This window comes from Heloderma suspectum, chromosome 5 (assembly GCF_057233095.1).
Source record: "Heloderma suspectum isolate Gila_16-S chromosome 5, 16-S_ref, whole genome shotgun sequence".
NCBI classification, from domain to species: Eukaryota; Metazoa; Chordata; class Lepidosauria; order Squamata; family Helodermatidae; genus Heloderma; species Heloderma suspectum.
In genome coordinates, this window is record NC_139462.1 from 121,844,615 (window position 1) to 121,870,000 (window position 25,386).

Here is a 25,386-nt window from a genome sequence, read left to right on the forward strand (position 1 = left end):
GGTGGGATGCAAGAGAATTGGCAGAGGTAAAGTGCACCCTTGGATTCTGTCTTTGGATGAGAAAGCAAGGGTTTGTCAGATTGCTGCACAGACTTAGGCAGATCACAACCCCATTTTTTAGAATGAAATTTTGCTAGATCATGGATCACTGCCTTGTTGTGGCGAAGGGGCTTGCGTAACTCAGTGAAGCCATAAGCTATGCCGTGCAGGGCCACCCAAGACGGACAGGTCATGGCAGAGAGTTCTGACAAAATGTGGTCCACTGGAGAAGGAAATGGCAACCCACTCCAGTATTCTTGCCAAGAAAACCCCATGGAACGTATCACAAGGCTAAAAGATACGACGCCGGAAGATGAGCCCCTCAGGTCGGAAGGTGTCCAATATACTACTGGGGAAGAGCAGAGGGTATTTTCAAGTAGCGCCAGAAAGACTGAAGCGGCTGGGCCAAAGCCGAAAGGACACTCAGCTGTGGATGTGTCTGGTGGTGAAAAGAAAGAAAGTCCGACGCTGTAAAGCAAATAATCTGGAATGTCAGATCAATGAATCAAGGTAAGCTGGAGGTGGTCAAACATGAGATGGCAAGATTGAACATCGACATCTTGGGAATCAGCGAACTAAAATGGACAAGCATGGGCAAATTTCATTCAGGTGACCATCATATCTACTACTGTGGGCAAGAATCCCTTAGAAGAAATGGAGTAGCACTCATAGTCAACAAAAGGGTGGGAAAAGCAGTACTGGGGTACAATCTCAAAAACAATAGAATGATCTCAGTACGAATCCAAGGCAAACCATTCAACATCACAGTAATTCAAGTCTATGCTGCAGCCACTGATGCCGAAGAAGCTGAGGTTGATCGGTTCTATGAAGACCTCCAACACCTTCTAGAACTAACACCAAAAAAAGATGTCCTCTTCATCATAGGGGACTGGAATGCTAAAGTAGGAAGTCAAGAAATCACCGGGATACCAGGCAAGCATGGCCTTGGTGTACAAAATGAAGCAGGACAAAGGCTAATAGAGTTTTGCCAAGAGAACACGCTGATCATAGCAAACACTCTTTTCCAACAGCACAAGAGGCAACTCTACACATGGACATCACCAGATGGTCAATCTCGAAATCAGATTGATTATGTCCTTTGCAGCCAAAGATGGAGAAGCTCTATACAGTCAGTAAAAACAAGACCTGGAGCTGACTGTGGCTCAGATCATGAGCTGCTTCTTGCAAAATTTCGGCTTAAATTGAAGAACGGAGGGAAAACCACTAAACCATTCAGGTATTCCCTAAATCATATCCCTTATGAATATACAGTGGAGGTGAGGAATAGATTTCAGGGATTAGACCTGATAGACAGAGTGCCTGAGGAACTATGGACAGAGGTCCATAACATTGTTCAGGAGGCAGCAACGAAATCCATCCCAAAGAAAAAGAAATGGAAGAAAGCAAAGTGGCTGTCTGATGAGGCTTTACAAGTAGCTGAGGAAAGAAGGGAAGCAAAAAGCAAGGGAGAAAGGGGAAGATATATCCAACTGAATGCAGAGTTCCAGAGAGTAGCAAGGAGAGACAAGAAGGCCTTCTTAAACGAACAATGCAAAGAAATCGAGGAAAACAACAGAATGGGAAAGACTAGAGATCTCTTCAAGAAAATTGGAGATCTCAAGGGAACGTTTTGTGCAAAGACGGGCATGATAAAGGACAAAGAAGGCAGGGACCTAACAGATGCAGATGAGATTAAGAAGATGTGGAAAGAATGTACAGAAGAACTATACAGGAAAGATCTGAATGTCCCTGATAGCCATGATAGTGCTGTCACTGAACTTGAGCCGGACATCCTTGAGAGTGAAGTCAAGTGGGCCTTAGGAAGCATTACTAACAACAAAGCTAGCGGAGATGACAGTATTCCAGCTGAGCTATTTAAAATCCTAAAAGATGATGCTGTTAAAGTGCTGCACTCAATATGCCAACAAATTTGGAACACTCAACAGTGGCCACAAGACTGGAAAAGGTCAGTTTACATTCCAATTCCAAAGAAGGGCAACGCCAAAGAGTGTTCAAACTACTGTACAATTGCGCTCATTTCACATGCCAGCAAGGTGATGCTCAAAATCCTACAAGCTAGGCTTCAGCAGTATGTGAACCGAGAACTACCGGAAGTACAAGCTGGGTTTCGAAGAGGCAGAGGTACTAGAGGTCAAATCGCCAACATTCGCTGGATCATGGAGAAAGCAAGAGAATTCCAGAAAAACATCTATCTATTCATTGACTACACTAAAGCCTTTGATTGTGTGGATCACAACAAACTGTGGCAAATTCTTAAAGAGATGGGAGTACCAGACCACCTTACCTGACTCCTGAGAAACCTGTACGAGGGTACAAGAAGCAACAGTAAGAATCAGACATGGAACAACCAATTGGTTCAAAATTGGGAAAGGAGTACAACAAGGCTGCATATTGTCACCCTGCGTATTTAACTTATATGCAGAGTACATCATGAGAAACGCTGGGTTGGATGAATCACAGGTCGGAATTAGGATTGCCGGGAGAATTATCAACAACCTCAGATACGCAGACAATACCACCCTAATGGCAGAAAGCGAAGAAGATCTAAAGAGCCTCTTGTTGAGGGTGAAAGAGGAGAGTGCAAAAGCTGGTTTGAAACTCAATATTAAAAAAACTAAGATCATGGCATCTGGCCCCATCACTTCCTGGCATATGGAAGGGGAAGAAATGGAAGCAATGACAGATTTTATTTTCTTGGGCTCCACGGTGACTGTAGCCATGAAATTCAAAGACGCTTGCTCCTTGGGAGGAAAGCTATGGCAAACCTAGACAGCATAGTAAGAAGCAGAGACATCACCTTGCTGACAAAGGTCCGTCTAATCAAAGCGATGGTTTTCCCAGTGGTAATGTATGGCTGTGAGAGCTGGACTATAAGGAAGGCTGAGCGCCGAAGAATTGATGCTTTCGCACTGTGGTGCTGGAGAAGACTCTTACGAGTCCCCTAGAGTGCAAGGAGGTCAAATCAGTCCATCCTAAAGGAAATCAACCCTGAGTGCTCATTGGAAGGACAGATACTGAAGCTGAAGCTCAAATATTTTGGCCACCTAATGCGAAGAGAAAACTCCGTGGAAAAGACCCTGATACTGGGAAAGACTGAAGGCAAAAGGAGAAGGGGACGGCAGAGGATGAGATGGCTAGATAGCATCACCGATGCAATGAATATGGACTTGAGCACACTCCGGGAGAGAGTGCAGGACAGGAAGGCCTGGCGTGCTATGGTCCATGGGGTCATGAAGAGTCGGACATGACTTAACGACTGAACAACAACAACAACAACAGTGATATTAGGGAAGCCTAAACAAGTTTCTTCTGCTTGATAAACAAATCGTTGAAGCTTTAACTAAAACTATACAGAAATATTTTGACAATAATATTTATTCAAGTCCTAAGATCTTGCGAGGCCCATAAGGCAGTTATGAGGGGTACCCTTATAAATTGCTTCTCATCAAAAAAGGGATAGGCTACAGAAAAGACAACAGCTTTTAGGGAAAATTGAGTTTTGGAAAAAGAATATGTCTGTTCAAATTAGGACTGTGTATCAACAATTACTCCAGGTTAGAGAATTAAAAACATTGGATGCTAAAGAAGATGATGCTAAATTAAAGTATGCTAAACAGCACTTCTTTGAAAAGTCTGAAAAACAACGTACATTATTAGCACACAGATTAAAAGGTGTGGTTGGGAGAAAGGAATCTAGCAGGATCCAATCTATTAGGGATAGAAATGGACATTTAGAACTTCTCTACACAGGGCTTATATTGTGTGCTCAAGACTGGTTGCTTTTAGAAGTTTGCAGGTCCTTTACACAATGTCATCAACCTCCAAGGCCCCTGCTATGGTTTATGACCTTTATCCCGCTTTTTAAAAGTATGGAGATAATGCGATAAGGGACATTAATCCTATCTATCAGCTGGGTGTAATGACGGTGTTGCACTATGATTACAGTACTATCTTGTGGCTGTAAAATGAAACATATAGAACTTCCTGAGAAAGGAAGTCCTCGATTCAAAGCATGTGTCCACCTGTGTAAAGGAGCCGCTCTTGATCCCGCAAAGATTCCAGAAGCTGAAAGCCCCAGTAAGGATGCAGGATTTCAGCCTTGTGTGATGAACCTGTTATGAACAAAAACAGATCAAATAATTGATGAATTGTTTCACTATTATGAAGAATTATATAAATTAGAGTATCCTAAGTTACATAAGTGTTACGGGGTAGGCAAATGTTCCAGGAAAAGTGTGGTATTCTATCCACTGAACTGAAAGAACACTGGCACTTTCCATGGTATTCTGTTGGAATGAAGGCTGTGTAGGGTCCCACTCAAAGTTTGGGGAGGAGAAGACCACTGCCTTTCCCAGTCCTAGCAGAGTACTGCCCCTGCTAGCTTTAATGAAGTATAAGAGATGAAAGGGAAGGGAGATAACAAAAGTACTGCAGTCACTGTTTAGTTCACATGCTGCTGCAGGGATTAAACAGTCCTGACAAGACTTGCAGAGCTGACTTAAATAGGAGTTCCTGCTTGACTTGAATCTTTATCAGCTTCATAAGGAGAAGAAACAATCCACCATGTGTGGAGATGGGATCTGAGGTGGGGTCTGAGCTGTATAGCAAGTGGTATCCAACATCCTTAATTCTATGCTTGTTCTGCTCTCCTTCACACATCCCTGGAATATCAGAACCTTTTTATTAGTGAAGACCTGTTCACCACCCCTACCCCCTTGACCTTGACCCATCTCTGTCTGGGCCGCGGGGAAGCTCAACGAGCTATCCCCCCCACTTGCTGAGTCTCCCTGCTCGCTCCTCCCACCGAGCCGCGTGAACTGACCCTCCTACTTTTATGCGCACAAGGACTTGACTGCCAGAGTCCTCAGCACGAGGCCCTTCCTGCCCGCACTGGTTGTCAAGGGCTTCCTTGACAGTTGGTGGAGGTAGGAAGGGTCCCGGCACTCTAGCTCTGTCCTCCTCCTGAACTTGACCGCCTACTCCCATCAGTTGTCAAGGGCCTCCTTGGCAGCTGGCAGAGGCAGGATGAGCCCTTGGTGGTGCTCCCAGCCACTCGCCGAGCTCCGGGGCACCCAGATTCTTGGAGGGAAGCAGCTATGATAGTAAATGCCAAGCAGGGAAAAGATCTCAGAGCCCTCTGTCTATCCAACACCCTGTTTGTAAGAGCCAGACAGAGAGGGAGAAGGACAGATGCTTTTTTAGCCTCCTTTTCCTCCGATGTTGTAATTTTCAGCTGGACAGGCCTCTGAGCCTATCTGTCTGACTTGCCTTCCAGTGGGTGGGACAGGTGAAAGAGATACTTGTGGATCCAGTGGATCCATGTCTCTCCTTTCCCCTCTCCACCCACCATCCTGCCCCCTCTTCTCCCTCCCTGGCCTTCTGCCATGGTCACGGTTGCAGCCTTGGAAGAGGAGACTCCACAGGGGTCGGGTGGGAAATCCCTGCTCGGATTTTCCCTTCCCAAGGTTGTAGTTGTATGTGTGGCCTCATTGGGTGGGGGGAATCCACAATATCCTGTGGCCCCTGGGATGCCCACCCAGGGACCACAGGATTGCGCTGTCCATATACAGAACTGTATAGACCTGTTTCCCTCAGTATTCTGGATATGATTTCTAAATCAGATTCCAAAGCATATAGAAGACCATATAGGTTTATTCAGGACAGAAATGATCGGACAATGTTCAGAAAATATAATCTGATTATTAAAGCTAATAGCAAGGATATAGAAATAGAAGGGTTTAGTGCTTCTTCATGCAAACCAGGCCTTTGATAAAGTAGACTGGCCCTTTCTAAAGAATGTTGTACAAAGGTTTGGATTTGGGCATTTTTTTAAATGGATATCACTTACTTATAATAATCTAGCTTCAAGGGTTATATTGAAAAGACATGCTATGGAAGGTGTAATAGTGCTGCAGAGAGGAACTAGATCAAGCTTTCCCCTCTCTCTTGCACACTTTGTTTTGTGCATTGAAGTTTTTGTGATTGCAGTTCAAATTAGTCATCAGATATAGAGAACGTGGACTGGACATTGATATAGGAAGTTGATGATGTATGCATATAACATTGCAGTTCCTATCATAAACTTGGTTAACTTTTTAAACACTGTAATTCAAGAAATTAGTAAATGTGGAGGAATATGAGGATACAAATCGATGAAACTAAATTAGAACTATTGGCTCTTAATATTCAGGAACAAATTTAAATGGAAATCTGTGGCGTTCCCACCCTTTCCCAGTAAGAATACCCCTTCTCTAAGGCCTTTCTCACCCCAAGCAGGAAACACCTTCCCCACACACAATCACACTGCCACCAGGACCTTTAAGACTCAGGTCCAACCCTTTGTTCTCTATCTGCGAGGACACACAGGCTTTTATTGTCACCTGTACTGTTTCCTTTATTAGCTTCCCCTTACATAGCCAAGAGTAGAAGGTGTAGGATTTGGTTAAACCAATAAACATTATTAATTATAACAAATAAGTTGTTGAACAGTAAATACGCAACTCTTAATGGTTCTGTTAATCTATGTTCACCCATACACCGCACACCAGATCACACTCTCAAATCAAACACATCACAATCACCACAGATCTCTCTCTCTCTCTCATTTCTAAAATCTTAACACATCAATTCTTTATCTCTGATCCCTATCAGATCATATCCCTGTCTCTCTCTGACTATCTCAAGTAAAGCATACAGTTCATATAACACACACTCCACCCTACTTCACTCACTCAGCCAATCATGCAAATCCACCATTCTTCTTGTCACTCATCTCTCTCTTTCACCACAGAAATACTCACCATAAAATACAGAGATATAACAGGAATAAAGGTAAAGGTGTCCCCAACCAGTCGTGTCTGACTCTAGGGTGCGGTGCTCATCCCCGTTTCTAAGCCGAAGAGCCAGCGCTGTCTGAAGACGCTTCTGTGGTCATGTGGCCGGCATGACTGAACACCGAGGTGCACGGAACGCTGTTACCTTTCCCGCCGAGGCAGTACCTATTTATCTACTTGCAATTTCTTGCTTTCGAACTGCTAGGTTGGCAGAAGCTGGGACTGAAGATGGGAGCTCATTCCGTCACGCAGCACTCGGGTCTCGAACTGCTGACCTGCCGACCTTCCGGTCTGCAGTTCAGCGTCTTAACCAGTAAGCCACCGCGGTCCCCTAACAGGAATACATAACAGTAATCATAGACTTATTATATACAGACGTGTAACGTCACACAATCACTTCATTTTCCATGATGCCATGGAAAAAAGAAATATTTAGGTTTTAAACTCTTGGCCAGTGTAAATGATTTATTTGAACTTAATTACATTTCTGTAATTCAGCAAATGAATAATGAGATTCAGGGGTGGGAGAAGATTTAACTTGTCTAGATGGCACACATTGCCCTGTATATTTACATTTCTTACTCTGCCTTTCAATATTCCCATGAAAGTACTGCTGAATTGAGAAAAGATGTTGAACATAAGAAGAGCCATGCTGTATCAGACCAAGGGTCCATCTAGTCCAGCATTCTGTTCACACAGTGGCCAACCAGCTGTCAACAGGAAACCACAAGCAGGGCATGAGTGCAACAGCACCCTCCCACCCATGTTCCCTAGCAACTGGTGTACTTAGGCATACTGCCTCTGATACTGGAGGTAGCATATAGCCATCAGGACTAGTAGCCATTGATAGTCTTGTTCAGGAATTTGTCCAAGCCCCTTTTAAAGCCATCCAAATTGGTGGCCATCATCACATCTTTTGGTAGTGAATTCCATAGTTTGATGATGTACTGTGTGAAGGACTTCCTTCTATCTGTCTGGAATCTCCCACTGATCAGCTTCATGGGATACCCTTGGGTTCTAGTATTATGAGAAAGGGAGAAAAATGTCTCCCTATCCACATTCTCCACTCCATGCATAATTTTGTACACCTCTATCATATACAGTGGAATGAGAATAACTCCTGTTTTTAAGTTCTTTTACCTAAGGCACTTCTTGCTCAACTTTCAAGACAGGAACAGATTAAGAGGACTATAACCTCTTTCAAGAGGACACTGATAAATTTACAAACAGCGAAAGGACTACTCTTTAGCATATATGATTTGTTGATTTAAGAAGAAATTGAATCAGATTAAATCTTCAGAAACAAAAGGACAGATGAAGGGTAGCTTGTGGGAAGGACAATATTGAAAGGATATGGGAAACTATTTGGTCAATGGAAATCGACTACTCAGTAGCAACTAATATTAGGGGAAATCATTTTGAAGACTGATACGGATAAGGTTCAATCCAATGCAGTGTTAGCACAAGGATGCTTAAACAAAGGGAATTACACACCTCCCCACTACAGGGAGTGTAGTTGGGTGTAACCCCCAAGCTACGAACCTGCTCCTTCCGGGGGAGTGCAACCCCATCCAGAACACATTGAGCACCCTCTATCTGGTCAGAAGAACCACCCACCAACAGCATCTCAGTCTTGTCTCGACTGAGTTTATTAGCCCTCATCCAGTCCATTGTTGCAGCCAGGTATTGATTTAGCACATCCACAGCCTCATCTGAAGATGATGAAAAGGAGAAATGGAGCTGTGTGTCATCAGTGACACACAGTGGGGGCAGGATTGCAGCTTGAGATCAATAGGCATATGGTCAAGGAACACCTGATGACTTTGAATGAGTTCAAATCTCCAGGGCCAGATGAACTGCATCCTAGAGTCATAAAGGAACTGGCAGAAGAACTCTCAGAACCGCTGTCTATTCTCTTTGAGAAATCATGGAGGACAGGTGAAGTGCCAGATGACTGGAGGAGGGCTAACGTTGTCCCTATCTTCAAAAAGGGTAAAAAGGAGGAACCTGGGAACTACAGACCAGTCAGTCTGACATCAATCCCTGGGAAAATTCTGGAGCAGATGATAAAGCAATCCATCTGGAAGCACCTTGACAACAATGCCGTGATTACTCGAAGCCAACATGGATTTGTCAAAAACAAGTCCTGCCAGACAAATCTGATCTCATTTTTTGATCAAGTCACCTCCCTTGTAGACCGTGGGAATGCTGTAGACATCATATACCTCGACTTCAGCAAAGCTTTCGACAAAGTGCCCCATGATATCCTGATGAGCAAACTTGCTCGAAGTGGGCTAGATGAAACAATGATCCGGTGGATCCACAGTTGGCTACAGAATCGGACTCAAAGAGTGCTTATCAATGGGACCTTCCCCTCTCAAAGTGGGGAGAGGTAATGAGTGGGGTACCGCAGGGCTCAGTCCTGGGCCCAGTGCTCTTCAACATTTTTCTTAATGACTTGGAGGAGGAGGTGCAGGGAATGCTGTTCAGATTTGCAGATGACTCAAAATTGGGAGGGATAGCTAATACTTTGGAAGACAGAAACAAAATTCAAAGTGATCTGGATAGACTGGAGCGCTGGGCAGAAAACAACAGAATGACATTTAATTGGGATAAATGCCAAGTTCTGCACCTCGGAAAAAGAAACCAAATGCACAGTTACAAGATGGGGGATACGTGGCTCAACCACATTACAAGCGAGAAGGATCTTGGAATTGTTGTCGATCACAAGCTGAATATGAGCCAACACTGTGATGTGGCTGCAAAAAAGGCCAATGCTCTTTTGGGCTGCATTAATAGAAGCATCGCTTCCAAATCCTGGGAAGTACTAGTTCGCCTCTACTCAGCACTGGTTAGGCCTCATCTGGAGTACTGTGTCCAGTTCTGGGCACCACACTTTTAAGAAGGATGCAGACAAACTGGAGAGGGTTCAGAGGAGGGTAACAAAGATGATCAGGGGACTGGAAACAAAGCCCTATGAAGAGAGACTGAAAGAACTGGGCATGTTTAGCCTTGAGAAGAGAAGACTGAGGGGAGATATGATAGTACTCTTCAAGTACTTGAAAGGTTGTCACAGAGAAGAAGACCAGGATCTCTTCTTGATCATCCCAGAGTGCAGGACACGGAATAATGGGTTCAAGTTACAGTAAGCCAGATTCCGTCTGAACATCAGGAAAAACCTCCTGACTGTAAGAGCAATACGACAATGGAACCAATTACCTGGGGAGGTAGTGGGCTCTCCCACACTGGAGGCCTTCAAGACGAGGCTGGACAGCCATTTGTCAGGGATGCTCTGACTTGGATTCCTGCATTGAACAGGGGGTTGGACTCGATGGCCTTGTAGGCCCCTTCCAACCCTACTATTCTATGATTCTATGATTCTATGATTCTAAGTCTTGAGTGCTGAACCAAATTGCTCCTGTTAGGTTTTAGGGATAGAGTGCAGTATTTTGCTGCAGGTCTCCCCTTGCTCTCGTTTAAAATGTAAGCCAGTAATGTCAAGGTGGCCAGACCTTAGCCAGTGTAGACCAGATTTACTGCATTGGGTAACTGTTCATCAGCATTCCTGGATGTTCTTTGTGGGATTCACTAGAGAGCCATTCTGTATCCCACTCCTGTTTAGTGTGTGTATGAGGCTGCTAGGTGAGATCATATGGAGAAACAGAAAAGAAAAAAAGCTGATGATTATTATGGTAACGAAGTGATCTGGCAGGTTTGATAAGTGGACCTGAGGAGCTGTCTGTCAAGAGAGAGGCCCCTTCTCCATGAGAAAATCAGAGGAGCAGGGAAGAGAGCACAGCCACAGTTTGGACTTGTCCGTTGGGATGTAGATAGAGAGCCAGAGAGAGTGAGAGAAGGTGCTAGCTTCAATCTAAGCCTGACCGTAGCCCTATTCAGGCATTCACCTGCTTGTGTGTAGGGCTAACTGTGTAGGGGGATGTGGGTGTGCACGTAAGCTCCGCCCCCAGTGTCCCCAACTTCTTTGTAATGTGCGATGGTCTGTATAGGGCTCTGGAAGTGTATTTAGCTGAACGTGCTTACATTTTGTGATCACAAAGTGCTTTATCAGGCTTTCCAGTTATGGAAACTCTGTATGTACAATCAACTGAAAGCACTTAAAGAGCCCTATGTAGAGAAGCCAGGGATGTTGTGGGTGGGGCTTATGTGCTTTCCCATGCCCCCCTACAAAGTTTAGCTGTACATGCAAGGAGGCAAACACCTGAATAGGGCTAAGGTCAGGCTCTTGTTTCACACATATCTAGATGTGTATATTGGTCTTCGTTTTCCATCTGTAAACCCTGCCCTTCTTTGAATAAATAAGCCCCATTTTGAGTATTTAGTAAACCCTGTGGTGTTCACTCACTAAACACCAGATTCCTTGCAGATTCCTTCCTTTCAGACTTCCTACATCGTGTCTTATCCTCGACCCTGCTTACTGTTTTCAGATTTATAAAGATCAAGGATACTCCCTTTCCAGCCAAGGAAATACAGCAAACATGGAGTGGTGACAGTGACACTTCCTGAGAATTCCTTGGGTATAATTAGTTATCTACTAATATTGGAGAGCTAAGTCATAGGGAAGTGGTATATGTAACAATTGCCAGCATAAAATACTTATTTTATTTTATTCCCCCCCCCCCCGGGGCTGGAGCCGAAGAGGGAAAGAAAAACTCCCCCAGAATGACTGATTCGAGCCAGCTGGGCCCAAGCTCCCTGGGAAGACTCTTATCTGCCAAGCTCTGATGCGAGGTGACAGCACCCTGGAGGCAGCAATGCCAAAGGTGGCTCCGCCAAAGGCGGGGTCGCCCCTTTGGGGGGAGGGGCAAGGGCCACCGCCCTAACACTGGGTTGATTGGTTCTTGTGGCTTCTATGTGTGGGTGTTGGTTGTTTTTGTTTTTGTGTTGTTTTGTGTCTGTTTTGCTAGGATCCTGTTATGTGCCTGGGTGAGAGGATATATGGCCAAGTCGGGGCACTTGAGGAGGCCCCAATTAGTGTGGTTACGGGTCAAGGGATATAAGGCGTTGGGAGGAAGGCTAGCCAGGTTAGGGGAACAGGGCCCAGGCAGTTAATGGCTGTGCTGTGTTCCGGCCCTCCCCCCAACCGCAGGCATTGTGGTTGCCCTATCAGCCTGCCCTCAGATCTCTGGATGCTGCTTTTAAATGCCATATCGGTTCAAAGTAAGACCTCCCTCATCTGTGATTTAATAGTGGATGAGGCGGCCAATCTGGCATGTATAACCGAGACCTGGGTGGGTGAGCAGGGAGGAGTTAGTCTCTCTCAGCTCTGCCCACCAGGGTACTTGCATCAGCATCAGGGAAGACCTGAGGGCTGGGGAGGGCGGATTGCTGTGGTCTATAGGAATTCCATCTCCCTCTGCAAGCTCCCTGTCCATGTGGCTACTGGTCTGGAGTGTTTGAACCTTGTGTTGGGCCAGCTGGACAGATTGGGGACTCTGTTGGTGTACCACCCACCCTGCTGCTCAACAGACTCCTTATCTGAGCTGACAGAGGTGGTCTGAGGTGTGCTGTTGTGATCCCCTGGACTGTTGGTTCTGGTGGATGTCAACATTCACGCTGAAGACCCTTTGTCTGGGGCAGTTCAGGAGTTCATGGCCTCCATGACAACCATGGGACTGTTCCAACATGGCATTGGCCCGACACATGTAGCAGGGCATACTCTAGACTTGGTTTTTGCAACTGGACATGGAGATGGTGGTCTGAAGGTGGAGGACTTTGCATCAGTCCCCTTGTCATGGTCAGATCATTACCTGCTGAGGTTTAGATCTAAAGCAGCTTTTCCCCTCTGCAAGGGTGGGGGACCTATTAAGATGGTCCGCCCCCCCCGAGGCTAATGGATCCGGATGGTTTCCGGAGGACTCTGGGGAGGTTTCCGGCTGATATGGCGGACTCCCCTGTCGAAACCCTGGTTGATCTGTGGAATGCAGAAATGACCCGGGCAGTTGACATGATTGCTCCTGAGCACCCTCTCCTGAGTAGAGCTCGAACTGCTCCATGGTATACCCCAGATCTGAGAGCGATGAAACAAATAGGAGATGGCTTGACTACAGATGGAGAAGAATTCCTAGTGGATGCAATCAAATGCTGGCACGTGCCTATGGTGAAGTATATTCAGGTGCAGTGAGGGTGGCAAAAAACCCATCTTGCTGCCTCTATTGAATCTACTGTCTGCCGCCCAGCGGAGCTTTTCAGAGTCATCCAGGGGCTATTACATGCTGGCCCTAAGGACACTGTAGATCCCTCTGAGGCCCGCTATAATGCATTTGCTAGGCACTTCCAGGATAAGATCTCTTGCATCCGCCGGGACTTAGACTCCAGTGTTATAGCAGGTGAATTTGAAGAGGTATCCAGAGCACAGCCTTGTCCTGTTCTCCTGGATGAGTTTCAGTTGGTACAGCTTGAGGATGTTGACAAGGTGCTTGGACAGGTTCATGCAATCACTTCCATATTGGATCCTTGCCCCTCTTGGCTGATAAAAATTGGTAGGTAAGGAACAGCTGGCTGGGCCAGGGAGGTGATTAATGCCTCTTTGCAAGAGGGAGTGGTCCCGAGCTGCCTCAAAGAGACAGTAGTGAAACCACTCCTAAAGAAATCCTCTCTGGACCCAGAAAATCTTAGTAATTTTAGGCCAGTGGCAAATGTTCCTTTCTTGGGCAAGGTTCTTGAGTAAGTGGTTGCCAACCAGCTCCAGACACTCTTGAATGAGACCAATTATCTAGATCCATTTCAGTCAGGGTTCAGGCCGGGTTTTGGCACGGAAACAGCCTTGGTCGTCCTGTATGATGACCTATACTGGGAGAGAGACAGGGGGAGTGTGACCTTGGTGATTCTCCTTGATCTCTCAGTGGCTTTCGATACCATTGACCATGGTGACCTTCTGGGATGACTGTCTGAGCTCGGAGTGGGAGGAACTGCATTGCAGTGGTTTCGCTCCTACTTGGATGGTTGGCTCCAGAAGGTGGTGCTTGGGGAATATTGCTTGGCCCGTGGATTCTCCAGTATGGAGTGCCACAGAGGTCAGTTCTGTCCCCCATTCTATTTAACATCTACATGAAACCGTTGAGTGCTGTCATCCAGACTTTTGAGGTGCGTTGTCATCAGTATGCTGATGACACACAGCTCCATTTCTCCTTTTCATCATCTTCAGATGAGGCTGTGGATGTGCTAAATCAATACCTGGCTGCAACAATGGACTGGATGAGGGCTAATAAACTCAGTCGAGACAAGACTGAGATGCTGTTGGTGGGTGGTTCTTCTGACCAGATAGAGGGTGCTCAATGTGTTCTGGATGGGGTTGCACTCCCCCGGAAGGAGCAGGTTCGTAGCTTGGGGGTTCTCCTTGAGCCATCTTTGTCACTTGAGGCTCAGGTGGCCTCAGTGGCACAGAGTGCCTTCTACCAACTTCAGTTGGTGGCCCAGCTATGCCCCTATCTGGACAGGGATAACCTGGCTTCAGTTGTCTGTGCTCTGGTAATCTCCAAGTTAGATTACTGCAATGCACTCTATGTGGGGCTGCCTTTGAAGACGGTTCAGAAACTGCAGCTCGTGCAAAATGCGGCGGCCAGTTTGATAATGGGGACCAGAAGGTCCAAACGTATAAGACAACTCTGGCCCGCTTGCACTGGCTGCCTGTATGTTTCCAAGCCCAATTCAAGGTGCTGGTTTTAACCTATAAAACCTTACACGGCTTGGGACCACAATACCTGACGGAGCGCCTCTCCCGACATGAACCTACCCATATACTACGCTCAACATGTAAGGCCCTCCTCCGGCTGCCTATACCGAGGGAAGCTCGGAAGACAGTGACAAGGGAGAGGGCTTTTTCTGTGGTGGCCCCCAAATTATGGAATGATCTCCCCGACAAGGCCCGCCTGGCGCCAACATTGTTATCTTTTTGGCGCCAGGTTAAGACCTTTCTCTTCTCCCAGGCATTCAACAGAATATGATAAGTGTTTCATCGGTCCTGGAATGTCTTATGATTGTTTGTTTTTGAGATTGTTTGTTTGAAGTTGTTTTAGATATATGTTTCTTTTGTGTATATTGTCTGTTCATTTGTTTTTTTAAGTAAATGGTTTTTAATCTCTTTATATTGTATTTTTAATGTTTTTAATCTCTGTAAACTGCCCAGAGAGCTCCAGCTATTGGGCGGTATAGAAATGTAATAAATAATAAGAATAATAACAAAACAACAGTACTTATTCTATAGATTGAGTTCCCAGTGTTTCAAGCTCCCACTCTTCATTGGGCAATATCTGAAAAACGATTATAATTATGTTGCCATTGCACTCATTAGAGGTATATCTTTTTTCACTTCATTAAAAATAAAAACCTTTGTCACAAACCTTCCTTTTAATTTTAAGTTTTTAATAAAATGGAATGAGACACAGCTGTAATGAGTAACTATTTTTCAGATATTACCTGATCAAGAACACTATTTTATTTATTTATTGCATTTATACCCCGCCTTTTTTCCTCTTGCAAGGAACCCAAGGCAGCTTACATTATCCTCCTCCTCTCCGTTTTATCCTCACAACAACAACCCTGTGAGGTGGGTTGGGCTGAGAGTCTGTGACTGGCCCAAAATCACCCAGTGAGCTTCCATGGCCGAGTGGGGACTAGAACCCGGATCTCCCAGCTCCTAGTCCAACACTCTTGCCACTACACCACACTGGCTCTCGCTATGGATTATAGAATGTTTTATATTGGCAATCCGTATTTTTTTTCTTTATTTTTCATACTCCTGCTTCTGCAGAAACATCCCGTTTGTTTTTTCCTGAGATCAAATGGAAACATGGCATTTGATGCGATCAGTATGTGATGATGCCGAGCTTCTATTCATCTGGCCTAGGTCTGGCAGTCTTGGTGCTCTTCCAGTGGGTGGCCATGGTTGGGGACTGAATGCTGGCGAGGCAACCAGATAACACTGAAATAATGATGACCAGAAGGCCTTCTGACTTGGAGACAATTGACTCCCATCATTGAGGTTCACTCCCCGCTGGTTACTCAGGCCCTGTGGTTCTCCTAGATTCATCACCTAGCCTGAATAACCAGATTGCAGCAGACATGCTTTCTACTAGCTCCATTTGTGAGAAGGCTGCAGGCTTTTTTCACAGATGTAACTGTCATTCGTGCCTTCGTAGCTTCAAGATTATTGTAATATACTCGATCTGCTGCAAAGTACTTCATCTGGTGCAAAATACTGTGGCCCACCTTGTGAAAGGGGTGAGTTGTCAGGAGCACATTATATCAGTATTCCAGTGTTACGTATCAGCTTTCTGTTGCCTCTTAACCTCAATTCAAGGTGCTAGTGATACTTTACCCTAAACTGTACAGATCCACATTATTAAGAGTCTACCAGCATCTCTTAGGTTCCACCACAACCTCTCTGATAGAACAGGAATGCTCTTTTAAGTATGCCAAGTCAGGACTGCAAGTGCACATAGAGAGGAATTCTCCGTGGCTGACACTCAACTTTAGAATTCTTTTTCCTAGGAGACTTGCCAAAGTCTGTACATCTTCTATAAGCAGGGGAAGATGTTTTGGGATTCCCCCCCCCCCCAGCTGTTGGTAATAAGGAAAGGGAGGAACAGGGTAGAGTAATTTAGTATACTGTTACATACTTGATCTCATGGGACATTGCAGGCTATATATGTCTAATAAATAATAAATTCGGCTAGGAGACAAAATTTCCCACTGAAGTACAGCCAAAGATATTGCAAAGATAGTTCAAGTTGCTATAGATAGGCTTGGAGGGCAAGATTATTTCATTGATGAATCTGTTTCGATAACTAATCATGATAGACTCCTGGTGCTGGTTATTTGGCAAAATAAAATTTCTGACTTTGAAACAAACAAAAGCCTTTTCACAATTGCATCTGTTTTGAGGAAGTTGTTTAGAAATGCCCAATCAGATGCCTGTGGAAAGGACTCCTAAGCAGTATGATTTTAGTTAGGAGGAATCATTTATTTCCAACTATTTATTTATAGTGCCATTTTTGTTGCAGTTCACACAGAAACAAGAAAGAAATAAGTGTATATTAGTTTGCACTCAAACAATACTTCAACAAAACTTTTTTGATCCTTCTTCGATTTTATACATTTTGAGAGCCACTTTGAGCTGAGAAGAGACAGAATAGGAATGTATTAAATAGCTAAACACATTAAGTTCTTCAGCTTGGAAAATGCATGAATGTCTGTGGTAACATGAAAACAGGAACAAAAGAACCCTTTGGATTGTCTGTTACCCCAGGGGTGGGGAATGTGGGTGGAGCAAAACTCCCACCTGCCCCAGCCAGTCCAGAAACATCTGGAGGGCCAGACATTCCCCACCCCTGCACTATAGATAAACCCAAAACTACAGGTCATCTTTAGGGATTGATTATTGATCTTATCATTCAAACACGTACATGCAAGTAATGTTATTAAATCACAACCTTACTTCCTTTTTAGTCAATGGGAACAATTTTGTTTGTATTGGTGGAAAGAATCAAATTTCATTACATGGGTTGCATTGAATGGAGCAAATGCTTGGGAGATTGTAACAATGGAAGTGGGGAAGAGTCTGGTTCATATATTTTTTAACATTTCAGTGTGCATTTTTTGCTAATTCTTTCTTTCTTTCTTTCTTTCTTTCTTTCTTTCTTTCTTTCTTTGCAGTCCACAGCCGTGTCTGATGGAGGTAAGCTAAAGATTTTTTGGAGAGGGCATTTGTGTATAAAAAAAAATTATGTACCTTAATTAGCTGCTCTGGCAATGGATGATACGTTTAGTCACATAAAAGCAATCTGTGTTTATTTGTTGAATGCTATAGACCTAATGGGGCCGCGGTGGCTTAGTGGTTAAGACGCTGAACTGCAGACCGGAAGGTCGGCAGGACAGCAGTTCGAGACCCAAGTGCTGCGTGACGGAGTGAGCTCCCGTCTTCAGTCCCAGCTTCTGCCAACCTAGCAGTTCGAAAGCAAGAAATTGCAAGTTGATAAATAGGTACCGCTTCGGCGGGAAAGGTAACAGCGTTCCGTGCACCTCGGTGTTCAGTCATGCTGGCCACATGACCACGGAAGCGTCTTCGGACAGTGCTGGCTCTTCGGCTTAGAAATGGAGATGAGCACCACACCCTAGAGTCGGACATGACTGGTTGGGGACACCTTTACCTTTTTTACTTTTATAGACCTCATATTCCTGGCTAACATTTATCAAACTGATTTTAAGTTCATACAACAGATCTTCTAAGGAGACATTGCCCTGATCACTGTTGAACCATTGCCTTGTGAAGGAAATGAATACCTGCTAAGATCCTGGTCAAAGTAGGATGGTCCACCCTTAATGTATCAAACTCAGAAACCTTTGGAGGTAGATTCACTGACTGGCATCTGCTTATCAGTTGCCTGGCTGAGCCTTGAAGCCAAAAGCTGACCCTGTCCATTGACATACTTGAGCTCTCCAGTCACCACTCATGTTACTTTATACAGTGTGGGAACTGGAGAAGGACCTGTGTAGATGGCTTAAGTCAGGTGCCTCGGATATGGGCCGTAATCGGATTACGTAATCGGATCCGTAATCGGATTACGGAGCCTCGGATATGGGGCGGGATAGAAATTTTTGTGAACCGCCCAGAGAGCTCCGGCTATTGGGCGGTATAGAAATGAATGAATGAATGAATGAATGAGGTGTCCTCAACCTTTTTGGAACATCAGGAATTTTGAAAGAGCGACATGCGTGTTCTCCCAAAATAGCTGCCACAGTGAGCATGGCTGGTCACAAAACACCCGTTTCCTGGTAAGACTAAAAGAAAACCAACATAACCAAGAAACTATGTACAAGGCAGCTATTGTGTTAACATCCCAATACAGCTCCCTCATCCAGAGATCAAGTAGAGTATCAACAGCATCCCCCCCCACACACACACAGATATATCAGAGCATCATGAAATCTAGATCCGTTACTACCTGAGGATCCACAGCTGGGGCTAATCAGAGTAGGTCGGCTCTCTGTTCCCTGAGAGTGAGGGAGTTTTTCGTGGGCCTGCACTAAGTGGCAAGGAACAGGTGGATTTGTTGCTTATTTAAAGGTTTCTTTCTCTCTCTTTTGGGCTTTGTCTTCTCTCTCTCTCTCTCTCTCTCTCTCTCTCTCATTGCTTAGGCTGCTTGAGTCACCTGACTGAGGGCTTCACCATACCAGACTTTTTATCCCGCAACTTACCAGGGCTTCTGCTTCCAGATTCTTTGTGAGATTTAAATCAGTTCTTTACACAGCCAGTTTTTCCTTTACTGCATAACGCTTCCTGCTATTTACACGGGTGGGTAGAGCCTAGCGCGATGTTATTGGATATCAGCAGCATTGCATGCCCATTATCCACCTCTCTGGTGTAGCCCCTCCCCCCTCTCAGCATGAAATGGAACTTTTCCATTTCAACTTCCCTGCCTCCCCTTTTCACTTCCGCTCTGATCCCTAGCTCACTTTTCTTCCAAGTAAAGGTGGCCACTGTGGACGAGACAATAGGCCTTCTTCAGGAGTAAGCCCCTTGAACTCAGCAAGACTTACTTGTGAGCAAACAGGCGCTAAGGCTGCTCAGCAGTGTCCCGGCTAACTGGTTGGAAAGCCCATTGAGTTAAATGGCACATCCTTTCCTGCTGCTGCCTGTTCGCCCAGAAGCCACCCTTGATCAGGTCAACAAGGGCTGCAGCTGAAGGGCCCTTCCCCCCACCTTGTGTGTGCAAGACAGCGTTGCCCCTGTACAAGCAAGCAGTGACACTTTTCTCGTTTGGGTATACACTGGAGAGGGGATTGAGTGGAAAGGGGTCACAACTGCTCACGTTTGCCTGTATCATGTAGGGATCACTTCAGCCACCACCCCTCCCTGCTGCCGCCCATCTGCTTAGGCATCCCTGAGATGGGGAGCTGAGCATGGCTTGGCTCCATTTTGCTCCTGTCCCTCACACGCGCCAATTTGCTCACTTGCTCCTGCCTGCCTGCCTGCCTGCCTGCCTGCCATCCACCTCCACAGCTGATTCACCTGGAAGCAGCAACTGTGAAGCGTAGCAAAGCACCAGCTCTGATCCCATTGTAAAATACTGCTGCAGCCCCCGGGGAGATCAGTGGTGGAGACGGGAGCAAGCAAGAAGGAGAAATGGAGGAGGAGGAGGCGGCAGCTGCAGCCAAAGTGCTGGATGGGGGAGGAGGCAATGCTGCTCTGCCATGCTTGCGGACTTGTTGTGGTCTGCAGGCAACCAATAGCGGAATGGCAAAGAGGTGGGGTGATGACACTCCCTCCCCATCGTTGTCACTGGTGTCGTCATCATAACCCAGCAACCACCCACACCTTGTGCTGTGGCAGAAGTACACGGGCAGGTGGTGGCGGTTTGATGGCATGCCCTGAAAAAGTTCTGCATTTTCCCTGCACATAAATACAGAATTTCACAGGGAAAACGGGGAAGGCGTGGAACAGCTGCTGGAGGACAACAGCATCGCGTATTGCACATGAGAAATACCGTGAATGGAGGACAACAATCACACGAAAAAACACCCGTGTGGAGAAGCCCTGAGTCACTTGACTGCCTTTTTCCTCAGTGCTTTTTTTCCAGAACTGCACCCCCCCACACATACCTGCTTTGGTTCTTTTATATAGTGCTTCCCTGCCCTAAACTGCTTGTTGAGTTTGGGGCTTATTTGAAGGTTTATTTTCTCTGTTTAGGGCTTTGTCCTCTCTCTCTCTCTCTCTCTCTCAGGCCACAGAGTCACCTGAGTGTTTTTTTTCCCTAAACTGCTTTCTTAACTGCTATTTATTTGTTACATGTTTGTGCTGCTCAACAGCTGAAGCTCTTCTTTCTTTCTTTTCTAAACTGCTCCCCACTCTACCCCACTCCAAACTGCTTGTTGAGTTTGGGGATTATCGGTGGCCACGAAAATGACCTAAGAGATAAAACTCTGGAGCCCCCCAGGATTTTCAGTTTTCAGGTGTGCTTACCTTCCTGACCATCTACTCCCATTGGTAGTACGTGCCCTGGTCTCCTCTAGTTTAGAATACTGTAATGCGCTCTGCGTGGGGTTACCCTTGAAGACGGTTTGGAAGCTGCAGCTGGTACAGAACGCGGTGGCTCACCTGATTAAAGGCAGCCGCCAGCGAGATCACATCACTCCAGTGCTGAAGGAGTTGCACTGGTTACCAGTTGTTTTCCGGGCCAAATTCAAGGTGTTGGTTTTGACCTTTAAAACCTTATATGGTTCCGGCCCAGCCTATCTTAAGGAGCGCCTCCAGCAACACCAGACAGGCCACTTAACAAGATCAGCCTTGGATGGCCTTCTCTCTGTCCCATCGGCCAGGACAGCTAGACTGGTGGGGACGAGGGAGAGGGCCTTCTCTGTGGTGGCCCCACTCTGTGGAACTCCCTCCCTAGGGAACTCTGCCACGCCCCCTCTTTAATGAGCTTCTGCCACGCATTTAAAAAGTGGTGGTGCAGGCAGGCATTTGTTGTGGGTTAGGGTATTCTTAGAAATATAGTGTTTTTATTGTAGAATTTTATTGCTTTAAACTGTTCTATTATATACTTTGTACATCGTCCAGAGTGGCTGGGTGACATGCCAGGTGAGCGATTAATAAATTTAATTAATAAATAAATATATAGTTTAGAAGCTGCAGCTTGTGCAAAATCCAGCAGCTACATTGATAGCAGAGACTAGAAATTTTGAACATATCACCCCAATTCTGGCCCCCTTGCACTGGCTACATGTATTTTTCTGAGCCCAAGTTAAGGTGCTGGTTTGCCCTATAAAGCCTTATATGGATCAGGACTGCAATACCCGATGGAAGGCCTCTCCCAGTATGAACCTACCCATACAGTAGGAACTTCACCTGAGCCCCTCCTCCAAGTGTCTCCTCCAAGGGAAGTTCAGAGGATGGCAGCAACAGAGAGGGCCTTCTCAGTGGTGCCTCCCCCCCAGATTATGGAATGCTCTCCCCAGTGAGGTCTGCTTGACACCAATATTGTCATCTTTCCAGCACCAGGTTAAGACTTTCCTTTACACTTAGGCTTTTGACAGCATATGCTAAAAAACATTTAATGGTTCCTGAGATTTGTATTACTGATTGTGCAAAATTGTTTTGTACTTCTGTATGCAAATAGTTTTATTTTATGTTATATTGCATTTTTAGAGTTTAATCTTTGTAAACCACCCAGAGGGCTTTGGTTATTGGGCGGTATAGAAATGTAATGAATGAATGATGAATGAGAATATGAATTTGTTACATGTACCACTGTGAGTAACATAGATAACAACATTCCAAACATGTCAATGAAAAGATATGCACAATAACACATCACAGTCTAAAATGTACAAGTCTAGAGGTTTCAGAGGTCTCAGTCACTGTTTTACGTTTAAAAAAATGAATTCCTTGACCCAAAATAGACCAATTTAGACAGCAAAAGCACATTCCTCTGTCTCCTGTAAGAGAAGTCTATTATCCTAAATGCCCTCTCCTGACTGGTAGAGCTAGAGCAGCTCTTTAGTTTTCTGTAGAGATGAGGATGATGAAATGAGTGGGGCAATGGTTGGAGTACAAAAGGCAGAAAACCTGGAACAAATCCAACTGCATGGTTTTATTTCTTGTGCTGACTGACAGGAAAAGTATTTTGAGTAGCACTGAACTAGAAATTGTCTTTCATTTCTTTGCTGCCTGAGTGCAGCTGCTGTACTTGCATTCCAGTATAATGTGAATAATTCATGTTCCTTCAGCAACAGCGGTTAAAGGTCCTTTCCTTAAATTATTTATATAGCATTTTATAATGCTTTGTGTTAAGTATATTCAGGGTTATCTATTGTGGCTATAAGGAGAAATAAGCATTCAGTGCAAAAATACATAATTTTTGAAGAGCCATTTGAAGAAAATGTAGTAATATAGTGGGAAGTGTTAACAGAAGAACAATGTTCCACACTGTTCAAAGAACATCTACCACGCATACGCTAGGAGAATGCACCTGCGTTAGGTATGGATACAGAAGGATGGTTTTCAGTGAATGGTTTGAAGTATTTGGTTAAATGGCACTACAGTGGCTCTTACCATCTCTATCCAGGTAATATCTTCAGTGATGCTGATGATCTTTTAGAAAATACAAGCATTATTAGTAGGATTGTGCTGACTTCTTCAGTGTAAAGAAAGTTTGTACAGGAACTATTTGTTTTGAAAGGTTTGCTTAAACATTTTCAACATGATCCTTCAAATTAGAACTTTCAAAAACAAGCCTTATAATTAAGAATATTGCAAACATTTTATAAAAGGGGTCAGTTTTGTATAGTACTTTTTATGTAAGCCAAAAATGCAAATAGGAAATGCAGTTGGATTTGCCTTTTCATGCAATTACAAATTCCCCACCCTTCATTTTTATTTGTAACAATTATGAAGAACTTTCCTCCTGTTACAAGACAGAAAGGATGTGTTTCTCAGTGGTTATAAAGTTGGTTACAACTTCTCAGATGAACTTTTATTAGCTTCTGCTAGAATGCGAATACAGTGTAAAATGTATAGAATGTGTTTAGCAGGTTACTGGTCCTACACTTAAAATAGTATGTGGCATGATCTACTTGCACCACAGGTGCATAGTCCATGTAGGGTTCCAATAGGGCTCAGTTCAGTCCTGTTTTCTTCCTTCCCCATCTATGTGCAAGTATAGGCATGCCTACAGGTAGTACATAACAAGACCATTACAATAAAACGTTCAGCAGATATCTAGCATTCAATAATTCAATAGGCTAGTAATAAAAAAAAGTGTCTGGGAATGTCTGCATAAATAAATATGATGGTACTAACTGGCAGAATACCTGCACCGTAGATTCCCATCGGATCACTAAGGGGAGGACATTCAACAATATGGGCTACCACAGAGAAGGCCCCCCAAATAGCCATAAATGTGCCACAACTAGGAGGGCCTCTGCTGACAACCTCAATGAATGGGCTGGTCTATATGGAAAGAGGTGCTCTTTCAGATAGCCTGGCCCTGAGCTTTTCAGGGCATAAGCTAGCAACAGAACCTTAAACTCTGCTTGGTAGCAAATAGGCAGCCAGTTGAATTATTTCAGCAATGGTGCAATATATGCACGATAGGATGTCCACTGGCCGCTTCATCTCGCACTAGCTGCAGCCTTTGAACTAACCCCAAGAAGAGACCCCCTTAGAGCACATTGCAATAATCCATTCTAGAGGTTACCAATGTGGGAGTCACTGTGGCCAAGCTGTCTTGGTAAAGGAATGGGCGTAGCTGGTGCACCTGCCGAAGCTGGTAAAAGATGCTCCAAGCCACCAAGGCTACTTGAGCCTCCAGTGACAAAGATTAATCAAGGAGCATCCCAAGCTATAAACATTCTCCTTCGGGGGTAGTGCAACCCCATCAAAAACCAGTAAGCTTCTGCTCACCCTACCTACTCCTCCACCATCCCTTCCGCCTCTGCCTGAGGCAATGCAACAACTGTCAACCAGGCCAGCAAAGCCGCTGGCTTCTTTCTCTTGTATTGAAGTGGCTGCCATAAGCAGGGGCACACGTTCACTTCTCTGTTCCCCCCAATCCACCTCCTGAGGTTTAGGGCTCAGTTAGCCTCATGGTAGGTTGCAGGCAGGTGGCTCAACCCAACCCAGACAAAGGGAAGAAAGCAGCAGCAGTGGCATCACACTGAGGCAAGCAGAAGTGGTGAGGGGAGGAAGGGGGGCTGGTCACAATTGCCCGCCCTTCCACGAGCTGAGTTGTTTGCCTTAGTTTGCTTAATGATAAGGCTGGCCCTGCTAAGGAGTAATTTGTATGTGTTGCGAACTTACTAAGAGTAAGTGCAATGCCAACTCTGAAACTAGCACTAACAACTTAGTCTGTTCTTCCGTGGGGAAGCTTTGATTCCTACATGACGGCAGATCTTTGCCAGAACTTTGCTGACAGAACAAAAAAAATGCTTATGCAATCATACCTACTGAATGTTACACACAGGGCCAGCATCAGGGTTGACAGCACTGGACATTTGCCAAGTCCCATGTCCCACTAGGAGGCCCACTGGAGCTTCCTAGCCCGCTGCTCTCCCAGTTTGCAGTTCATGTCAGTTTATCTGCTCTCTCCAAGTGAGAAAGTGAAAAGGAGCATTAACCTCCACACACCTTGCCCTTCCCTCTAGAAGTTGGTGCAGATTAGGTACGGACCGAAAGGCAAAGGAATGGACAGTGGCAAATAAGAGGAGGTGGACACACTTAGAGAGAAAGGCCCACTGAGAGTATCTTGCTCAACACCCCCCCGCAATGCACACACACACACACACGCACAAATGGAACCAGCACTGGTTATGCTCCCAAGGGCAGCATATTTTATGGATGGAATACGTTGTAAGTTATGAAATTATGAGTCATGCTGAGTTATGAGTGGTGGTGAATGCAATCTATACTTTTTTCTTTTCTTTTTTTTTAGCATGGATACAACTGAAACCTATTTGCTGAATAAATGTAAAGGAA

General features: G+C 45.1%; 1 protein-coding gene across 1 annotated transcript in view; it reads left to right on the forward strand.

Moving 5' to 3' along the window:
• RGS12 (regulator of G protein signaling 12) overlaps window positions 1-25,386 on the forward strand; it is a 215,710-nt gene that overhangs the window by 60,305 nt on the left and 130,019 nt on the right. The window contains exon 4 of the mRNA XM_084859884.1: window positions 17,568-17,589. Coding sequence (XP_084716010.1) covers window positions 17,568-17,589 — 22 coding nt within the window. The remainder of the gene's footprint in view (window positions 1-17,567; window positions 17,590-25,386) is intronic.